Genomic DNA, 22,178 nt, shown 5'->3' with positions numbered 1-22,178 from the left:
GCAAAGGAATGCGAGGGGCTGCGACCAAGTGTGTGTCTTTGTGCAGAAGAGAATTAAAAAAAAAAAAAAAACTGAGGAGGAGGAGGGAGGAACAAGGAGAGAGGAGAGCGTGTGCGTCTTTGCTCATCGCAAGATTAAAGCTGAACCAGACTGCCTATGTGGTCGACAAACACGAGGCCGCTTTCCACGGACATTTTAACAGTTCGTCCTCTTTCTCTTCTCGATCGAGCGATCGTGGCTTTTTGCGATGTGTCGGCTTCATATACATCATCAGCGAGAATGAAACTGCAAATGAAATAAATGCATCTGTGAGTGCCTGCGTGTGTGTGCGAGTCTAGATTTTATATTTACCATCCCGGTGCACTATAAATGCCTCGCTCAACGCTTCTTCCTCCCTCTCGCTGCCGTGTGATTTATTATTGATCTGTGCATGGGTGTTTTCAACAGTGTGTGTGTGTGTGTGTGTGTGGATGCCCAAGTGTGCTTGATTCAGTGTTTTTAAAAACCCACATTAATAATTCACCACTCCCTATTTATTTTAACAAATCGGCATCAAAGTTTAATTGTGAAAAGATGGATGAATGGGATTGCTCGGGATGAGAATACTCACTCAAGCCCGGGGTCAAATACTCGGATGTCCCTCGACGGTCACGTGAAGACGCGGGGAGGTATAATGGGGCGCATGCACATGGGCGTTTGGAAGAGGAGGCAGAAAGAGGCTGAGGCAGAGGAGATAAAAGCACAAAGACGAGGATAGCGATAAAGGTAAACGGAGGTAGACACAGATAGAAGCAGATCAAAGTAGATTGATGTAGAAACAAGGTATCTGAGGAAAGGCAGGGGGAAAGAGATAAAGGTAGATTGGAAAAGACAGTTAGAAAGAGATGGATTCAGGTGGATAAAGTGAAGCAGACAGAAATAAATAAAGGTGGAATGAGATTACGTAGGAATCAGAATAGCGAGTACAGAAATTGTTAGGTTGCTGTTGATATTTACTTTTTAAGCTGGCCGTGAGCATTATTTTATGTTGATTTGAACTCGACATGATCATATTTTTTGTTTCACAATAAGTGTCTTCTAATCTGTGCTCCGCTCAATATTAATCAAAATTAATTTGAGAAGAAATACTTTTGTTTTTAACACAAATTCTAGCCTGATCTCTTTAAAAATAAATGTGTAGCATCTCTCAAACTTTCTCAACCTACTCGAGTTCCTCCTCGTCTATTCCTGCCGTTTGAGATCATTTAACAAAATAAAATAGACATATCACATTGATGTACATTCTTAAGATTCTTAAGTATAATTTGTTAATCACAATGTCTTATTTGTTGATGGAAGTACAATCACGAGGACACAACGACACACATTTGACAAAAAAGGGTGATGATGATGATGGCCCTTGACTCAACACACACACGTGTGTGCCATGATGGTCCACATGTGTGTGTTGAGTAGCTTCATATGCTCACACTCAGAGATCAACATTAACATTTGAAAGCACTGAAACATGACCTTAGAGGCTTCTTGCCCAGATGTAGCGACTCAGTACATCTTTTGTGACTCCTCAAGGTCATGAGAGTTACAACCCACCATCACTCTGACATTTTATTGTCTCGCTCACTCTCTCTTCTGTCCGACTCAACCTCTTCAGCTCATTTTTACTTTCAGTCTCTTATTCGCATTCGGAACATTCAGAATAAAAACCCTCTGATCTTTTTTCCCCCCACTGGTTCATTTCCTGTCCTCCTCCTCCTCCTCCTCCTCGTCCTCCTCCTTCTCCTCCTCCTCCTCTTCCTCCTCCCCTCTCACTCACTGGTGTTGCATAATATCACGTTACACTCCCAGTACATTAGGTTTGTTCTACATGTCAGCTAATTCACCCTCAATAAAATCTAATTGATCGTTAATTGTGTTGTAATGAGACGAGGGAGTGACTCGAGAACGCAAATGCAAATCTCAGGAATTAAGGGGGGAGGATTTTGAGTGACGTAAGTGACTCATGCAGTAATGCAGAGACGGCACACAAACACACAAACACTGGTAATTAGTGATGTATTTATACATTTTTTTGGGGCAGAATACATAGCTCTACAGCTGTTCGCTAATCCGGGTCGTGCATCCCTGAAACGATCCAATTTGATGCAGTTTGATTACAGAGATAACATCCAAAATTAATGTCAATTTATGTCAACGTTCCAGTCGTACTCGTGCATTCATACCAATGATTATATTGTTGGACTGATATTGAAAATATTATTTAAAAAAAAAAAAGATCTGATAATGTTATTGCAGCTATTTTTTCCATGTGGACAAACGTTATTGTCACTACAATGAACAGCTATTGAAAAGCAGTTTTCTTGTGTATTCATGGTCTTTCATCAGCCGCCAGTGTTCTCTCGTGTTATCCACTGTCCTCCACTCGCCGCTGTTGTAAGCACAACACACATTTCTCAAAACCAAAGTGTGTGCCGGTCAATCCTTCTAGAGTGACCTATTATTCAAATTCAACTACAATAATACTATTTTTGTAACTTTCTTGAAAATACTAGAGGCAGTAAATGTTTTGGGCTGCAAATGTTTTGTGTTATTAGAAAGCAACTTGCAGTTTCTGTGATAAAAATTCAATCTTGACAATATTTTTCAGTTATATTGAGCAGATTGGCTCCCTTTTCTGCATCCATTAGGTTTTTTTTGGGTGTTGCAGAATATGTTTGGACACGACAAATGCCTTCTGACCTCTGTCAAGAGGTCAGTGTCCTGAAACGTTTCCACGGAGCCCTCAGAGGAAACATCTGGTTGTTTTTTACCTTTGCTCCTTTAAAACTCTCTGATCAAATCCTTTCAACCAACTGGGTCGATCGAGACGGCGCTGCTGGTGCGCGGACAGAGAGCGCTCCAGATCTGTTTGTATTACCAGTCTGCTGCATTTGTCAAGAGGAGATTTGGGCCATTGCTACAAGTGGAAGGAATCCGGGGTTTAGTAGTTAGTCTTTTTAGGTCAACCTAAAATGTGGTTGGATGGATTCTATCGTCTCAAGTCGGAGAGAGACACACATCAGACGAGATGTTTAAAGTTATCTTGCACAGCTGATGTCTTGTCCCATTTTATCTGCTGAAGGTCGTGGAACGTCTGACATACCCAAACTGTGTTGAAGAAAACTTATTGTACAACCCCTCCGTGTACCCAAAAGGCCCATTTTGATGATTTGCGGGTCTAGAAATGGAGCTTCATTTGGTCAAAAATGTTTTGTAAAGGTCCACGTGACATATAGCTGTTTTTGTTTTTGACAGCATTTGCATGCCTGTATTAAAGCAGGGACCCGTTTTACATTGAAATACTACCCTTAAACTGTGGTTTCGAACAGATCACCAACTCGGTGATTCACGCGTGAGTCATTTCAGTCAGTGCTTGAATGATTCATTGTTGGACTGAACTTCCCAAAGGTATGTGAAGTAGTTTAACTGTTTTAATGTGAAGCGCACTGATGGAAAGCAGCTAAATATTTGCACTAAAATGCTGTGCTAATATATGATTTAGAGGTACTTGTACAAGTATTTCCATTTCACGCCACTTTATACTTCTCCAAAAATATTTCAAAGGGACATATTGTACTTTTGACCTCCACAATGTGTATTTGACAGCCATAATTTGCAGGTGAGGATTTCACTTGTCTGAATTAGCTCTGTTAGTGGATCTGCATGCTCCTCACTAATCCTTCCTCTGGTGGCGGATAAAAAAAAAGACACCGGTCCATTAACTGCGCGCTCAGCGACAGTCAGATATGTGTTTTTCAAGAGGTTGATATGATCGTGCCACAGCAGGATGTCGAGGCACTTTTGTTTGAAGGTTTATTAGATTGTCAAACTTGCATATATGCAGTCAAGTTGGCGTCTGCGTGCCGAGCGCAATAAACAGCGTGAAACAAATTATGTTTTCTCCACAGTTTGATTCGTGCAAACTCTGAAGCATAAGCAGCAGCCCCTCAGGCAGGAATTGCTCTCACAAACAGTTTGGAAACACACACACACGCACACACACACACACATACACGCAAACACAGACAAACATTTATCAGCGCCTGCTTAAGATATGTGATCTTTTCAGACTCCACGTCGGTGTCCGCCATGCCTCTCAGCTGCTAAGAGGTTGTGCGTTAATGACAGGGTGAGCTCCAAGGGAAACAGAGAGATAATAGAGAGGAAAGTATGGGGGGAGAGGAGAGGAGGGAGTGCAGCATCGGGTGAGTGAAAGTGAGAGAAAGACAGTGGAGGGAGAACATCGCAGAGCGGGGATGACAGGACCGCTTTAAAGAAATTAATTTGCTTTCTTGAACTGCTGAAGGCGCTGAATGGACTGGTTGAGAGCAAGGAGGAGAGGGAGATATGGAGAGGAAGTGGACTTAAATGGTGACATGGCGGCGTGTGTGTGTGAGTGTGTGTGTGTGTGTGTGTGTGTGTGTGTTTAGTGGGGGGTTATTATTTCCCCATAGATCTCATTAAAGGCTTCAAGTCCCTCTGCACTTGCCCTGCAGGAAAAGACCAGAGGGACAGCGATACAGAGAGATAGACAGAGAGAGAGAGAGAAGAACTCTTATTTCTGCATATAAGTGACAGAGCTGTTCGAGAGAGAGAGAGAGAGAGAGAGAGAGAGAGAGAGAGAGAGAGAGGAGGGAGGATAAGATGGAGCGAGGCAGGAAGATGAAGAGCAGCATGGACAGAGTGAGTGGGTGTATGTGAGTGGGAAAGTGTGATCACAGCTTCAGGAGACAAGACTGAGAATTTTGGTCTGCATAATAATAAAAACCACAAGAGAAACAGAAGGGTTTAGAGCCGCATTAATGCACTGGAATTCATTTAAAGGTTTATAATATAAAAGCTGTAGCATTAGTGTTTGTCTTCCTTCTATTTAATAAACCCTTTTACCACCGACGGTAACAGAAATATGCTCGTGTTGGCAACACAAGAGGCGTTTTTTTTTTTTTACTCCATGCTGTCCATATGAGCCAGCTGTAAACAATACATTAAATACCGATACCAGCATCAACATGTTTCGTTGTTTGGTTATGTAATTGTCTGAATCAATATTCCAACAGCAACCGTGAGAGACAAGCGTTTCTGTTACAGTTTAACAAGTGATTTAAGTTAACTGGAGACTTTCACAACGCATTTGTGACTTCAAGCTGTGTCTTAAAAGCCTAAAAATGTCACTTGAAGGAATTTTTACTCCATATTTATCTGTGTTTATTATACGGCAATTGCATATTGTGGAATGTAACACCGTATCCAGACTTTCTTTGTGTGCAGGTGCATCATCAATTTAACTTAGGAGCAGTGAGACAGTAAAATATGATGATGCATGAGGTAATGATGATAAACACACTGAAATAAACAGAGGGTCTAATTGAATATATAGTGGGGTTTTTTATCACACATGATCAGATGGAGAAGCTGAATATACACAATATATTTCACATAAAAAGGAAATATTAGAAAAATGTGAAAAAAAATGTCATAGGCTAATAATATATTCATATAATTAACTTTTAAAAGGGAGAACTTTTACTTTAATTTTGCAACTCAGCTCTGATCAGCCAGACTGAGCATGAACACGCTTGGATTTAAAGTTAATAAAGGATCCTGCGTTTGTGCTTTTATATTTAGTCACTGAAACAATATTGTCACTGTACAGAGATATTACAAACCATCAACTGGGTATTAATTTAGACTAAACTCTCTGGACAGTAGAGGGCACCACAAACACTCAACTATTGTGCAACGTTTGAGGTTTAGAACAAGTCTGTGACTATCTGGGCTTGGTTTTAAATAAAGCATAGTTTATACTATTGCATTAAACAAACATGTGGTGTTAAATATGGTGAAACTGTGAAAACTGTCCAGAAGCATGAAGCTGTCTGAAGACGCTCGTAGAGGTGAATCTGTGATGAGCCCTCCTAATTGGCCGGTTAGAAGCTGCAGGATCGATCATATTCCTGGAGGTATACAGATCAATAAGCAGCATGGCTGCCTCCGTTAAACCTCCAACTACCTGAAGCTTCTCATAGGACGAAAGCAAAGTCATCACACAAATTTAAATCTCCATTATTAGATGATAATTGTCAGCGTTGATGACCGCTCAGGTTGAGTGAGGGAATGTTGCTCCGGCTCGATAACTCCATCCTTAACCTTCACTCTGTCCTGCTGCCATTGTGATTCATTTTAGATTGTTTGCCTGCTTCCTTTCAGGGGACTGTAAGTGCAGTGTGTAGGCTCGTGTGTGTGTGTGTGTGTCTGTGTGTGTGCTGTTGTGAAACATAATCTAATACAAACAGACACACACACCTTTTCATCCTCTTTTGCTGTCACAGTCAAAGCTTTAGACATTCTCCTCCCTTTTACTCCACTTTCACCACGCTGCTGTAACACACACACACACACACACACACACACACACACACACACACACACACACACACGTCCATTCAAACGGATGCACAGGCTCACGCACAAACATGCACAAACACACACAGACACACAGACAAACAGACACACACACACGCACACCCCAACCAGTACCCCATCTCCTAGGGAACACAGGGATGTCTCTATGGCAACAAGCTGCTTGCTCCACTAATGAACCGGTTGCCTTAGCAACCGGGTTGGCTGTGCGCGAACGGAGACGCTGAATAAAATAGAGGGAGAAAATGTTATGTTACTCCTCTGCAAAAGAAACACAATGCAGGGGTTTTATCTCTTCGTTGTGCACGGCCACACACACACACACACACACACACACACACACACACACACACACACACACACACACACACACACACACGTGTCTAGTGTGTGTGCGAGAAGAGCCTGTGCAGTAATGCAGTAGGAGGCAGACATCCTTGCAGCCGGCTGTCCTCTGCATCGGCCAATCATCCTGCTGCTGCCTCAAGGTCAGAGAATAACCCGACTCCACTCTGGGCAATGAGAGGAAGAGACACGTGGAGGGAGGGATGGAGGGAGAGAGAGAGAGAAAGAGAGGCCAAAAACCTTCTGTCAGTAACGTTCCACTTTGTTGACTGAGCCTCTGAGCTGTGGAGCATTTGGCCGTTCAGGTCCCCACCGGAGACACTTACAGCTGCACCAAATTGCCATTTCACATCCTTTATGCAGACTGAGGACCCTGGGAATCACCAACTTTACTCCGAGGATGTCTCCCCCTGCTGGCCCACAGGGGGAACTGCAGTCCTCAAGGTTCGAGGCACTGGGTTGTGTCTGGGACAGTCCACACCTCTACAAGCAGGGCTAAGATGAACTTTGTCTAAAAAATGACTCACGGGACAGGAACTAAGAAAGATCGTACTGAAACACAACATGTATAAGCTTTTTTGTCTCCCAGACTTATCGGGAAACAGTCAGTGTTTGTTTTATCTATCCGATATTCTGAGCAATTGGTGACAGTTCCTTTGCAGATGGTTTAGCCACAAATGACGGTTCAGCCCATGAGGCAGCTTGCAGCCTGAGGTCGTCAGACACGGCTCAGTTTAAACTCTACATGTATTTTAGGAATAAATGTGGATTTGCCACAATTTAGTGTCCTTTAAGTTCTGCTTCCTAACAGCTGTTCCTTCGGGGTGTTTCTATGATGACCTCTAGTCCGGCTGCTGCATCTGCATCATCCATAAGACCAGTGCTTAAAAACTGAGTCTCACCGATTCATTTTAATGTGGCTATAATTGTCATACTTCTCGCTGTCTTTTCATAGTTGCGACCTTGTTTTAGCTGCTTACGTTATCACAGCATTCTGTAATTGTAAACCACAACTGGTGTTAAGGCTGTTGAGATGGTACGATGTTTATCATCTACAGAGTTTGTTTTCCTTTATGCATTTATTCCAGTTAACCCAAGCTCTCTGAACTTGAAGCTCCTTCTGTGTTCCCTGTAGAAATGTTTGCGGTTCAACCCAGACGCCACGGTGTGGAAGGCCAAGCAGCAGGTGCTGTGTTCCCTGACCGAGTCTCTGCGGGACGTCCTGAACTACGGTCTGTTCCAGCCCGCCACCGACGGCCACGACGCCATGTTCCTGGAGGAGGAGAGGCTGCTCCGAGAGTACCCACAATCCTTTGAGAAAGGGGTACCATATTTAGAGGTATTATTCCAGTCTTCCTTTCACACAGTAATGCAATGACGTTTGAAAGAATCAACTGAATCCCAGTTTTACAGGATTAATATCAGTAAATCTGGTTCAACTTTGTGCATCACGTCACGTGACCAAGGTTTACACTCCAACTTTCTGTATTTTAAAGGATCCTGGATGAGTGACGTAAAAAAAACTGCAGCGCTTTAATGCAGCTCGACGACATACTGTAAAATTTCCCGTGTGTAATCTAAGCTGATAAAAAACCCTGGTTTATGAATTAAGTTTCCTGCATGCTTCTTAGAGGAATGTCACAGAACTGTTCAGCTTTACTGCTCTGTTTAGTGCAACTGCTGCGAACTGCTGCTAATCTCTCATCCCGTCTGTATAGTCATCTTCTTTCATGCTACATTATGACCCAGTGGAGGCTTTAAAGTGCCTTTAAACTGCTGCAAAGCGAGACCATTTCTCTCACAGTTCTTGTCTCCAGTGAAGTAGAAGAGGGGGTTTGTATAGCAAACCAGATACAATGTACAATAAACCTGCAAACTCCATTTTGTGGATCTCGGCCAAACAGAGAAAATGAGAATTCAAGACAAATGCCCTCTGTGTTAGGATTAACTCTGCGTTTGCTTTCCCTTCTCCTCTCTCGGGTTTAGTTCCGATACAAAACCAGGGTGTACAAACAGACCAATCTGGATGAGAAGCAACTGGCCAAACTGCACACTAAGGTATGCAACCCATTTGTCCTGAAGTAGGATCTCTGAAGGGTCTCAACTCAATGTTTTCATCATATAAATGAGTATGCATGTCAGTGTATCCTTTCCCTTTGCTAAAACATCTACTGTCCACTGCTTTAATGTGCTCTGCTGCACTGTACCTCGCTTGCACATACAGTCTTTAAAATACAGAAGAGTTCCCTGTAATACAGCAGCACGTTTATCTCCGCGTGCAGGCTAGCCTGAAGAAATTCATGGATTATATTCAAACCAGCGCTGTGGACAAGATGGCCAAGTTCTTAGACAAAGGCCTCGATCCCAACTACCAGGATGCTGACACCGGCGGTAAGGAGGCCTCGCTTTTCCTCCTGTCTATCATCCATCTATTCATCCATGTGTGACAATCACAGACTACGATTTGAAAGTTAAGATGGCTTCAAACAAGATGAGAGAGGGTCGACGTCGATACTGATTTCCCTCGCGACAGCTCTTTTTATCCATACATACTAAACCCTCACATGTTGCTGGTGGCCAGCAGCAGCGTTGTCTCCCCCCCCGTTGTCCCCCTTTCTCTCGCTGCGCTTTCCTCCCTCGGCGCTGCAGTATGTTGGTCTCACACTTCGTCAGGGATCTGGGCCAGTGCTGTTTGCAGTTGGGTGTCTTTTCTCAGATCCTGTTGGTGCTTAGGGGGCGCAGCAGACGGCTCATTTACAGTCTGGGTGTGCTGCTCCGTGTTGCTCCAGCCGCTGTGGGAGCAACGTGTCACAACACAAAACACAGCCTGCCATCATGGGTGTGAGACACACTTCCACTTCAGAACACCGGGGGGCAACAGAGAGCCCCGGTGGACGAACACGCTGCACTGGCGTCGCGTGGGAAAAGACTCCGCACGCACACTTTACACCTGAAAATGATACTTTGAGGGTTTGATTTTGAACCCTGGAAACAAACAAAATCATTGTCGTTCAAGGGTAGAAAATGAATTGCTCATTTTAAATCGATACGTTTCATTATGAATCAGTCTGCAACAACGAGCTTTCATTAAGACAGCTCAGGTTCAGAGTCAAACTCACTCAGTCCACATGTTTAAAATAGCCGTTACATCAAAATGTCACGGCTTCACATGGTTTCCTACCTTCTTGTCCGTGAGGCTGTGTCAGGGTGTTCTGACGGTTAGTCCATGAGCTATGAGGTCGTATAGGCATTAGGCCGGTGCGAAGAGGCAATCAAAAGACTGCTGGAGACGCTTTTTTTCTTCTTCTTCATTTGACCAGCCTGTCACTGACACGTTTCATCCTGCTCTTCCACCCAGAGCGCCTTTAATAGGACATAAAATGACTCCACCATATTCCGAGCGGCTGCTGTCAGCAGGCGCTCACTTCCATCTCTGCCGAGGGAACTGTTTAATGGGCATTCCCCGAGTCGTCCCGACATGCTAACTTCAGAGGAAGTGCAGTCTAAACATCCCGCCCCCCCAAATTGTTTGCACCTGAGCTCCACAGAAGCTGTTTGAGGATAAAAGCCCTCGGTCGTTTCCCTCTTCGCCAACAATCTCTTGTCGCCATCGCGGCCTGTTTTTACTGGGAACACTTTCAATGCTTTTATTCTTCTTCGTTCTATTGAACCTTTTTTCAAGTTCGACGGTGTTTAGTGCGGTTGAAAGTGTTGTGACACCGCGTTGGTTTCATTTTGAAATCATCTTATTGAGTTCTTTGTGGCTTTATTTGATGCCGGCACAATTGGCAAAGTGTTGCAAAGCATCAATGGGAAAACTGTTTTTTTCCACAGGGACATTTGTAGAGAAGCTTGTATTTTGCGTTACATTTCAGCAGCGGTGAATTTGAAAAATTGCGGGAAACTTTACAGTTGGCTAAATTATCTCAGGGTGTGTAGTTGTGCAACCAGGAAATGATTTATAATAAGATTTAATTCCTAATATCCACTATTAGGTGATGATGTTTTCTGTCAGAACTGGGACTCTCCTAAGTTGTTGAAGCAATTGTTGGGTTGTTACTAGTTGTTTAAATCCATGCTTGTAACGCAATTAAAAACTTATCCAGCGAGCACACACTCCCTTATTGTCACTATAAGCCATACACCGCCTGAATGCCCTAGGTCTCTAGTTCGTGACTGTAAAGTTGTTGTTTGTGGCATTTAATATGTTTTTTTTTTGTCTGACCTGGGAGGTCAAAGCTGCAGGTGTTCAAGAGCATAACCTCAAAGCAGGTAGAAGAAGAGTTTGAGTGCAAAACAGTAGAACTGTACTGTGGAAAACAGTTTTCCCACAAGCGACCCCCTGGGAGCAAACAATCTGGGCCAGTGTCGTCCAAATGGTTTGACTTTCCAAACCAATCCTTCTGACCATTAAAAACTATATTTGAATCTGTGTGTGTGTGTGTGTGTCTGCCAGAGACTGCTCTGTCCTTGGCGGTGCAGTGTGAGCCGGGTGGAGGTGAGACTATCCGGGTCCTGGTGGATGGAGGCGCTCACATTGACTTCCGCGCCAAAGATGGACTCACACCCGTACACAAAGCTGTGCGAGGCCACCGCCATACAGCCCTTCTGGTAAACATGCACGCGTTGTTTTCCTTTTGGAAAAAAAAATGGTGTTTACAGTTAATGAGTTGTCATTGTCACGCTATGAAAAGCAAAAAGAAATACACCAGCGTATGCACCTGCAAGATGGATACTTGCCCTGAAACCCATGCAGTATTATCTTTACTTGGACTAGCAAACAAGCTGGAGACAGAATAAACCGACTCCGCCTCCCACGCGGCAATCAACACCCAACCACACGCACATGAACAAAAAACTTCTTTTCTATTCAGCCAAAGGGAGAAAAAAAGACATTAAAATTCAGATTGCCTGCTTTAAAGGTGTGTTTTTACATTTGCATTTCAGGAATTTATCCAGAACTTTAGCTCCCATATCACCAAGAAGACAGACACCTGTTGAGGGGAAACTCATTCAGAGGGAGATAATTGCATGTGTTGTATTGCCAGTCCATGTTTTTCACAAAGGAAAGAAACAGCTGCTAAACTGCAAAAAGATTTTCTGCAGACTCTGATTTAATACTTAATGCTGTCTCGCCTGAGGCGTTACATGACCCCTCTGAACCCCCGGCTATGTGTTCCCTTTCTGATTAAATATTTCATGAATATTCTTCATGAAGTTGGAAAACCACCGTTAGATATATTTTCCATGATGCCTTTTTAATCTGTGAGCTCATAAAATGTGAGCTCGTAAAAGTCATCATTATTTTATGGCATTGTAATGATTGCATACTTTGCTCCCTTATTGTCATCATGGCTGCCAGCTTTGGAGAAGAACACAGAGCGAGTGTGTGAGGTTCACCTCCTCTGCTGTCTTTGCGCAGGTCCTGCTGTCTCTGGGTGCGTCTCCGGACTACAAGGACCGGCGAGGGCTGACGCCGCTCTACCACACTGTGCTGACAGGGGGCGACACCTCCTGCTGCGAAACACTGCTTTACCACCACGCCAAACTAGGCATCAGGGACGAGAACGGCTGGGACGAGACACATCAGGTGTGCATTGTTTGGCATCTTTAAAAGGGGGATTTTGTTCAACATCAATATAAAAAGAATATGAATGCGAATACAGAACGTATTTAATCCGGTTTAATTGTGTTCTTGCAGTGTGTACACAGTTAACTCTACGCTAAATTAACAGCAACACTTTAGTGAGAGGATGCTCGAGGCAAAACCTTTCAATCTAATGCAGTCAGTGGCCTAATTGTGTCTATTTGGGGGTTGTGATATGAAGGCAGCAAAAAATAAAAAGTGCCTTAGGGCGTCTGGGTTTTTAGTTTCCGTTGTTTGTGTTGCACAAGTGTGCATGGATCCTATTTGTAATGTACCCGTGTACTCTGTGTTCCAGTGTCTGTGTATGTACCGCCTCTGTGTCTACGTCAAAAAAAAACATTCATGCCATGAAACACTACACCTCTCTCCATTTATCTCGGACCCCTTTCACCCTTCATCCCACCCGCCTTGCTTCTGTGGCCTCATATTCCCGCAGTGAAGTGGACAGGACAAATCAAGGTATCGGCCTCTTCCTCTCAGCCTGATGATCCCCCCCTCACACTTCATCAGCATCTGTCTCTCCAGCTCTCCTCGCCACTCGTGGCCTTCATCTTCTTCTGTCTCGGTGTGTGTGTTGAGTGGGATTTGACTCATACGTTTAGCATTGACATTGATCATTTAAGCCTTTGTGAGTTGAGCTTTTTTAGTTTCATTTGGATAAACTGTGTGTAACGCTGAAGCAACCAGTGAAGCAGAAGCAGTCTCGCTACGATTACCTGCAGTTTCATGTTTGTTGATCCATTCCATCCAGTTATTGACTTACAATAAGTTGAAAGTGTAAGAATCATAACAAGCATACAGTCTTGATTCCCACTGTAAGACGTTGCAGTGTGTGTGTGTGTGTGTGTGTCCATTTGATGATGGTTGGTGTACCGTTGTTGTCACTGGATCTCACTTTTGTTCTCGCTCTGTTTTCTCGCCCTCTGCGTTTGGAGGTGGTGTTAATTAAATGTGGTGTCACTTAATAACTCTCACCTTGTTCCTCTCTCTTTGTCCCTGTCTGTTCTTCATCCTCGTTTGCTTCTCCGCCTCTTTGTTCTCTTCAAACAACCACATAAATCTGTCCTTTTTTTTTTTTTTTTTTTTTAACTCTTTGCTTCATTTTCTTTTCCCCTCCTTAACAAAACTATTTGTATTTTCCACATGTACCTCTCTCGCCCTCTCTTTCCATCGCTCCTCCACAATCTGTTCATCCTCTCTCAGGCCTGTCAGCATGGTAACTCGCAGCATTTGGAGCACCTCCTCTTCTACGGGGCAGATTCTTCCTCCCAGAATGCCTCTGGAAACACTGCCTTGCACATCTGTGCTTTGTACAACAAGGTAGACACACCTTTCACGCAGATCAAATGTCAGCAACGATAGAGTTGGAAATCCTTAAATCGTTGAGCGCGCAGTGCAACAAAGTGAAAGCCACATGAATGCTCTTTATCTTTGTTTTATAATTAATGCATCTTTTTAGGTTCAGCATCCCTGATAACATCCTTATTCTAATCAAAATAAATATCTTCCCGGCAAAAAATATGAGATCAGAGAACATTTATATACATATATATATATATATATATATATATATATATATATATATATATATATATATATATATATATATATATATATATATATATGTATATATAATAATACACCCACTAAATGACCATTTGTTTAGAAAAACAGAAGAAAAAAAATCTGGAATTTAAGGTAAATGCTAAATTTGGGGTGGTTTAAGTATTCATTTTTACCATATAGTTTACATCGTTACGAACAAATTATAACATCACAGCACAAGAAAACATCATGTAATGTGTTCCCATGTGTGCATTTCTACATCAAGCAGCGTTTATACAATTCATATTGTGTATAATGTACGCTAATCAGTGCTGTTTGTTGCAGGAAAGCTGTTCACGGATTCTGCTCTATCGGGGAGCAAATAAAGACACAAAGAACAACAATGGGCAGACCCCCTTTCAGGTAACGGCTGAGTGGATGGCTGGGTAATTACGCATGTTGGGTGGTTGTGTGGTTTAGTGTCTTATTAAGTTAACGTAGCAGAAAGTGCCAGGGCCTAATTTCCTTTTAAACCATTATTGTGCTGTGATGCACACAAAGGTCCCAGGTGGCAGGATTGTGTGTGACCCCTTAATCTAAATATATTAACTCTGTCAGTGCAGAAAAAGCTGCAGCTGAGGCAATCTGCTTGTGTTGTTTGTGTGCGTGAGAGGAGACAACAGGGAGAACGCATTTGCCAGATTGTGTGCTGACCTGTGTAGTTTCTAGATCAAAAGGTCAAAAGTATTTGTGCAATGATGGAAGGAACACATACATTTGGACTCTTATGTACTTATAGTACTTATATGTGGTTGCTGTATGAGCATTTTTCAAGAAAAAAGCCAACCCATGTCCCATGTAAATATAATTTTAAACATGCCATCAAGGCCATTAATCTGGTTTTCTTGCTAAGTTGCCCTTAAAGGTGAAAAGTGTACAGCTTGTTGAAACTACATAAGTTATAAAAGCACCCGTATAAATGCCTAATGTAATTACAGGAAGACTAGTCAACAGTTTCTCCCAGCATTACATGTTGTGCATTCAGTGGCCTTGTGACTGTATCTAAAAAAAGATGTGTGTTTTTATCAGGTGGCTGTTATGTCCGGCCATTTTGAGCTGGGAGAAATTATCAAGAACCACCGGGATACAGATGTGGGTGAGTAGCGGAGGCCCGGTTATGTGTCCTGTAATGATCGACATATTAATGATCACACTGGATCTTCACAAGCGGAACTAGGTTTTGAATCATCAGGTTAAATAAAGGGAGCAGCAATTAAAAATAGAATATCAGGAATATAGTCGAGCATCACAACAGCATGTTGCAATTAACATTGGAAAGAAAAATAGATTAAAGAGGTGCAAAACCAAAGTAGTGAAGACTCTTTCCTGCCTGCACTCATATTCCAGTTCCCTTTGTGGAGTCTCCAAAGTACGCCCCCCAGAGGCGGGAGAGCACCCGGACTCTGACAATACCCCACCCGCACCCTTTCCTCCGGGCCAACAGTGACAGCAGCATGAACTTGCCAGACTGGATGGCAGTGCCCAACGCTCCAGGGACCAACATCGTCTCTGTGCAGGTGTGTGTGTGTGTGTGTGTGTGTGTGTGTGTGTGTGTGTGTGTTTAGATCAATTAGATGCAATCTCACCTCATACAGCTCACACGGTCGTTATCTGCAGGTTGGGTTTCCTTTAATTGTCGATACACCAAACACACACACACACACACATATATATATATATATATATATATATATATATATATATATATATATATATATATAAACCTTCTCCTGTAGGACTTCTGGAGCCTTTGACCTCAAAAAAGAATTTGGAGCTTCTCCCCAATGAATACACATTACTGATTGTGTTATTATTACACAAATGATGTTGTGGATATTAGCTCTCAAGTGCAAACTGCTCCTGGGTTTGATTGACTTCAGTGGGATTATACAAAGGTACTGCATGTGTTTGCCTCTCCATTTCTTGCATTACCCAGTTTGAAGGGACATCAAACAAAGTAATGGATGGCTTTTATCAACATCTAGTGGTGAACAAGACTCATTGCAGCCACTTATACCGGCTTTATTGCATAAGCTATCCGTGTACATATATTTTAGTTATGGCCGATGTAGCAGATAAGTGATCATGCTGAGTAATAGCCCATAAACATACGACGTGGAGTAAAACTCCATAATTTATACGGTATTTTATTACATTGCATACATTTTATTATGTTTATCATTCTGTGGTTGTTGATCTTATTATATGTAAAAATTATGAGCTTTTGAAGGCAGAGCCGTTGGAATTAGGAGAGGTTTTATAGATAATCATAGATATGGAAGTCAGAAAAAATGCACAGTCAGTTTAAGTAGTCACCAAGATTAAAGTATTTAAATGATACAGAAACTTTCAAATGAAAAACAAACTATCCCAAAATCAGCTCCATTAATCACAACTTAATAAATAATATATATGTACGCCTACCTTGTACAATTTTACCAAAATTGTAACCTTGATAGAATATCATAGAGCGCGCGGCTGCAATCAGTTGATTTGAAGTCATACTGTGAACATCTTTCATGAAATATGTTTCCTCCCTTCCTCTCCCCGCCGGTCTCTCTCAGGGCTACAAGCACACGGGAACCCTGCGGAGCTCCAGCAGCCCCAGAGGGGCGAGGACGCGCTCTCCATCCCGAGGACGGATCGGAGACAAGGAGGACCGGAGCAGGCAGAGTCGGAGACAGGGGTGAGTGGCAAAAAGCATGACATCGAAAGAAATCAAACCCCTCTTCTACTTTTCCAACTTTGGAATAGCGCAGGTTCATCTCGGCTGAATATGGTGGTAGTACCTGTGTTTTTTATGGTGTTGTAGGAAGTATTCCTGCCTGTTTCTCCAAACTGGGGGTTGCTGACCGCCATGCACTGACTATGGCGAAGTACCTCGTACAACTCCCTTAAAAGTACTTAAAGTACCACTGGATTTCTGTGGGTCTCAGAAGAGCCCTTAAAGTTTTAGTCTAAAATAGGGTTTCTCATTTGGTCTTCAAATGTTTTTTTGTGGCGCAATCAGTCATCTTCCGGTGAGAAATGGTTTTGTAACAGAAATCTCAGGCTGACTTTGTCAAATTGAAATTGTATTATTTTTTCTGCTCAGGGGAATTAAATGTATGTTAAGTGAGTTTGAGTATACAAATTTCACGAATGAAAAACACTCAAATGTGACCTGATAGAGAATCCTTACTGTTTAGGCACATTTTAGGTGAAGTAGCCAGTTACCAGAAGTATGTATTGTATTCAGTACTTTAGTCCTATACCTGGAGGGAGCTTTGAGTTTTAAACTACAGTCTCAATCATCCACCGCGCCTCCTGCCTCCTGCCTCCTGCCTCCTGCCTCCTGCCTCCTGCCTCCTGCCTCCTACCCCCTAGGCCTGCTCCTGCCAGCGCAGCTGGACAGACTGCGGGTCAGCGAAGACGCCTCTACAGCGCTGTCCCGGGACGAGTCTTTGTAGCTACTCGATCTCACTCTGCCCAGGGAGAGCGAGAAATCAGCTTCAGTAAGGGAGACAGGGTCAAAGGTGAGTACGTGCATTTTCATGTCATGTTACACTACTGTGTGTGTGTGTGTGTGTGTGTGTGTGTGTGTGTGTGTGTGCGTGTGTGTGTGTGTGTGTGTGTGTGTGTGTGTGTGTGTGTGTGTGTGTGTGCTGTAGCATAATACTTGTGTATTCCAATTGGAATTGTGTCTTCCACGTGAGTCCTAACATTTTGTAGTTGGGAGGCAGTGTTTGTGAAGCTGTTTACATCGTGTAGGCTACTAATCACATGAATCAGACAGACAGCTTTGACATCCGCACACGTGTAACATCACAGACACTTTTTAAAGACGTTCATGGTTTCATGTGCAGAATGCTTCTCACGGCTTTGGCATGGCCCCTTCAAGGTCCTAAAGTAAGAGCTCAATTCCAGAGTTGAGATTGAATTAGCAGCTAACGCAGCTAAAGTATTTTGAAGTCATACTGTGTGGAGGAAGTAACACTATTACTTACTAATACTACCCTTCAAAACAAAACACATCCCAGTTGTACCATTGGTTTATTACTATGGTATGAATAACGTCTTACCAAACAGATGCCTATTTATACAGCTAGACACCTTTTGAGCTTCCTATTGACGTTTTATTTATACCTGACTAATATCCGTCACCTTTTAACTCTGGTTCAGCTTTTCTGCATTTGGTTATAAGTTATATGGAGACACGATTTGATGACAATTCACAAAGTCTACAAAGCCACAACCTGCTATTTTACATTGTTTACACCGGGTTTCCGTCATTAAGCTAAGCTAACCTAACCGGCGACTAGCTATAACTTTATATTTCACGTCACAGACAGATATGACTCCCAGCAACAAAGCGAATAAACATATTTCACAAAATGTCAAACTAAAAAACACGACTTGTAAAATGCTTCTGACAGAAATGCTCGCTCAGGAGACACATCAGTCTCAGAGACAGACCAGTGCCCCGGTCAGATCCAGGTGTCTTCACATGAGTTTGTAAAATGGCCATGTCCTAACATGAGTGTAAGGTCTCTATGTATGTTTGTATTCAATGTCTGCAGGTATGAATATGTGTGTGTTTGTGAGTGAGTCTATGGTGTCGCCAGGTATGTATGTCTTGGTGAGTATGGAGGCGGTTTGCATGTCCGTGTGTGTCTACAATTTTTTTCATTTTGTGTCCGTAAAATGTCGTTGTCTTTTTGCGTCGGTTCCTTTTTCACGGTGTTTGTGTTGGTGCGTGTTGTGTTGCTTCTTCCTGATATGCCGCTCTTTCCCCACCCCTATCCCCCCCTCTAGTGTTGAGTGTTGGCGAGGGCGGCTACTGGGAGGGAACGGTCAGAGGTCGCACAGGTTGGTTCCCCTCTGACTGTGTGGAGGAAGTGATGCTTCGAAGCCAAGAAAACCGATCAGGTGATCAGCAGCAGACACACACACACACACACACACACACACACACACACACGGCAGGATCATCCTTTAAAAGGATTTTCAACTAATTTTGTCTTTCACAAAAAGCCTGATGACGCATTAAGATGCTAGTTTTAGTAATATTTGACAATGATTCAGGATAATAAGCTACTATGTTATTGCACCAACGCCGCTGGTGGCCTGAGCGCCTCACAGTGACAACAAACAGGAAGTCACAACCGCCTGTTGTTTTTACACTTCAAATGATGAAACAAACAAAGCAGAACATGTTCATTATTGAGCTTGAGAGATGCTGGGAGGCTGATTCTGTCACTTTTGGACAGAATCAATTTAGCCAATCTACGGTTTCCAGACTTTATGCTAAGCTAAGCTAACCGACTGTTTACTGAACAGAAACTCTGCAAAAAAGTAAATAAGTGTCAAACTGTCAAACTGTTGCTTTGAAATATGCATTAGTTCTGTTGTAAATTGTTGTATTATTTTAATTATTTATTCATCTATTGATTATTACTTTACATTATTAAGTGTTTAACTGTCTTGTTTTGTCTGACCAACAGTCAAAAACACAATTTTTAAAAATGTATATTGACAAACAGGAAAGGAACGTGAAGCAGCTAATATTTGGATTCTTTTTACAAATGTTTTTAAGTCATTCATTAGTTAATAATATTTTGTTAACACTTTCCATAATAATGCATTACAATTGGCTTATAGCACTGTATACTTATCATAAATATTCAGAATGACTTACAAAACAATAATCATAATACATTATAATCCAATTTATAATGAGTTATAAAACTAAGTATAACTTACATCCACCCAAGAAAAACAGTGACTGACCAGCAATTATGAAGTATTATGATACTTGACCTTATAAGGCATTACAAAATGCTTCATAATGTGTTATGATTATTGTTATTCAACTATATTAATATATATGAACACTTGTAACTCAAATGATACAGTTCTATAAGCAGATTACAACGTTATAAGTATGGTTATGATGCATTATAGACATGGGCGTCATAGATAGTGTGACCAAATATTGTTATATTAATAGCATACAGTAATTAAACAGTTCCTGCTGTATTATAAACCTTGGAAATAGATGAAATGTAACTGCAACAAGCTGATGTCGCTGTGGTTTTGTGTTTCAGAGAGCCGTGGAGAACGAGCCAAAAGGCTGTTCCGCCATTACACTGTGGGATCCTACGACAGCTTCGACGCTCCCAGGTACCAGTTACTGTACTTACTGTACCAGTTACTGTACTTACTGTCCCAGTTACTGTACTTACTGTACCAGTTACTGTACGTACTGTACCAGTTACTGTACTTACTGTACCAGTTACTGTACTTACTGTACCAGTTACTGTACTTTGCCACTTGCCAACACTGATGCACAGCAAACTGAAGACCGTTTAATCAAACAGTTTCATCGTCTCAGCTGTAGGGGAACAACTGGAGACGGGGCTCTGCTTCAGCTCACAGGGTTAAGTTTACAGTTCATTTAGGGTAAGGTCACTGCAGAATGATACTTCACCTGCCAGAGGGCTATTTGAGCTGAACACGAGGGCACTTTGGGGCACTTGGGCTGACGAAAGAGGCATTTGGATGCTTCAGTGCCTGTTTGATGTGACATTAGGATCAGAATGAAGCATGAAAGTATCCCATTATGACACGGACACGTCCTGGTTAAGTGAAGGTCAAGGGAAGGGCAGCTTGACATTCAGATTATTGCTCTACTGCGGCAAAAAGGGGCTTTCTGCCGAGCTAAAGAGCATGGTGTAACTTCTCCAATCCGCCCAGCGGGTACTGCAAGTCAAGCGGATAACCTTTTCATTGTGACCCCGCTCAGCCGATGTTTAGACTGACAGCACGTGTTGAGAGGAGATTTGTTTGCGCAGCAACATCCTGTACACATCTACTCAGATCGGATGATTCATGGAGCGATTCATGCGTTCCAGTGGCGCTTTGATTTGTGCGATGTGATGTGTTGCGAGTGATTCATGCGGTAGGATGACGTCGTGTGAGGGTTCACTGCCTCAGGTCGAGAAGACGATCTGCCTGCTTTCATACTGGAGTCATCCTCAAGGAGGCACATCTTTACCAGCTGTGTTTTGACTCGCTGCTTTTGTTCAGCGTCCGCTGGCCAGACTAGCAGGTATTTGTCACATCAGGATTTTAGAGTAACTTTGTTCCTTTGCGTGTCTGTCTTTCGGCTTTCTGCATTGTGGGGGCCGCAATTTTAAGGTGGGCTGAACTTGTCGGTGACGGTGCACATGCATTTAAACCACTGTGATGACTGAGATCTGCTGACACATGAGGGAAACACGCTCCTGTATTGACTCTGAATGGGACTTCTCCTCATGTACTCAGGCTAATATAATTCCCCTTAATGCCTCTCATCTGCATCATGGCGAGCGCGGCATCGCTTTGAGGCAAACTCATTTCAGTGTCCATGACTTGGTCTAAGCAATGACAGAATTATTTACATCGAAACAAAGCCATCATCCATCGCATGTATTATTTACATGAAATCAGGCCTTTCCCTCGTTTTTCGGTCTCTTGCTCGTCATCGTTCTTTATCACGCCTCAACTTTCTCTTTCAGCTTTTTTTTTCTTCGTCCTTTTAATGTTTTCCTTTCTCTTCATCTCCATCTGCAACTTTGCTTCTCTCTTGCACATCATGCACACGGCATCATTCATTATTAACATGCTTTTCATCAACAGTGACATTTAATGCAAGCGACGCACTCAGCCATGCAAACTCACTCACACATATTTTACACGCATTCTACACACACGCCATGGATAATTAAAACCGTGTACTGCAGCCTAGATGGAGCCCAAGACTATTTGTTTGGCATTTCTGACTCAGAGCCGCCCTCACATAAGCCTACTGTCACAGCCTTTATCACTACATGTAATACCTCATCACCTATCCCTCCTTTTGATTCCTCCGGATTTGGCCACATATCTCAAGCATCTCTGCATCCCTCCTGCGCTTTCTATTCATCGCTGAATTGCTAACCCCCTCTGTACTTTTTTAATTTTCTTTCTATCACCCTTTCTCCCCTGTGGTGTCTCCATCTGGAGGTCAAACAGTGAAGGGCACTCTAAAGGGAGAACAGGGCGGGAGAGAGGGATGAAGAGGTTGGATGAAGGAAGAAGAGCGTTCTGTGTTTGTAAATGGATG

At 42.7% G+C, this 22,178-nt stretch overlaps 1 protein-coding gene across 1 annotated transcript in view; it reads left to right on the top strand.

Moving 5' to 3' along the window:
* Positions 1-22,178, top strand: part of shank1 (SH3 and multiple ankyrin repeat domains 1) — a 62,401-nt gene that overhangs the window by 20,531 nt on the left and 19,692 nt on the right. The window contains exons 3-15 of the mRNA XM_068578121.1: positions 7,937-8,140; positions 8,788-8,859; positions 9,084-9,192; positions 11,258-11,412; positions 12,224-12,391; positions 13,652-13,768; positions 14,339-14,416; positions 15,083-15,149; positions 15,401-15,570; positions 16,618-16,739; positions 17,420-17,568; positions 18,848-18,961; positions 20,140-20,215. Of these exons, the coding sequence (XP_068434222.1) occupies positions 7,937-8,140; positions 8,788-8,859; positions 9,084-9,192; positions 11,258-11,412; positions 12,224-12,391; positions 13,652-13,768; positions 14,339-14,416; positions 15,083-15,149; positions 15,401-15,570; positions 16,618-16,739; positions 17,420-17,568; positions 18,848-18,961; positions 20,140-20,215 (1,601 nt within the window). The remainder of the gene's footprint in view (positions 1-7,936; positions 8,141-8,787; positions 8,860-9,083; positions 9,193-11,257; positions 11,413-12,223; positions 12,392-13,651; positions 13,769-14,338; positions 14,417-15,082; positions 15,150-15,400; positions 15,571-16,617; positions 16,740-17,419; positions 17,569-18,847; positions 18,962-20,139; positions 20,216-22,178) is intronic.

The sequence above is a fragment of the Clinocottus analis genome, unplaced genomic scaffold, assembly GCF_023055335.1.
Source record: "Clinocottus analis isolate CAN_PGR_092001 unplaced genomic scaffold, fCliAna1.0.p SCAF_16, whole genome shotgun sequence".
In the NCBI taxonomy this organism is placed as follows: Eukaryota; Metazoa; Chordata; class Actinopteri; order Perciformes; family Cottidae; genus Clinocottus; species Clinocottus analis.
The sequence above is the reverse complement of the archived record's forward strand: the minus strand, read 5'-3'. Positions and strand labels throughout refer to the sequence as shown.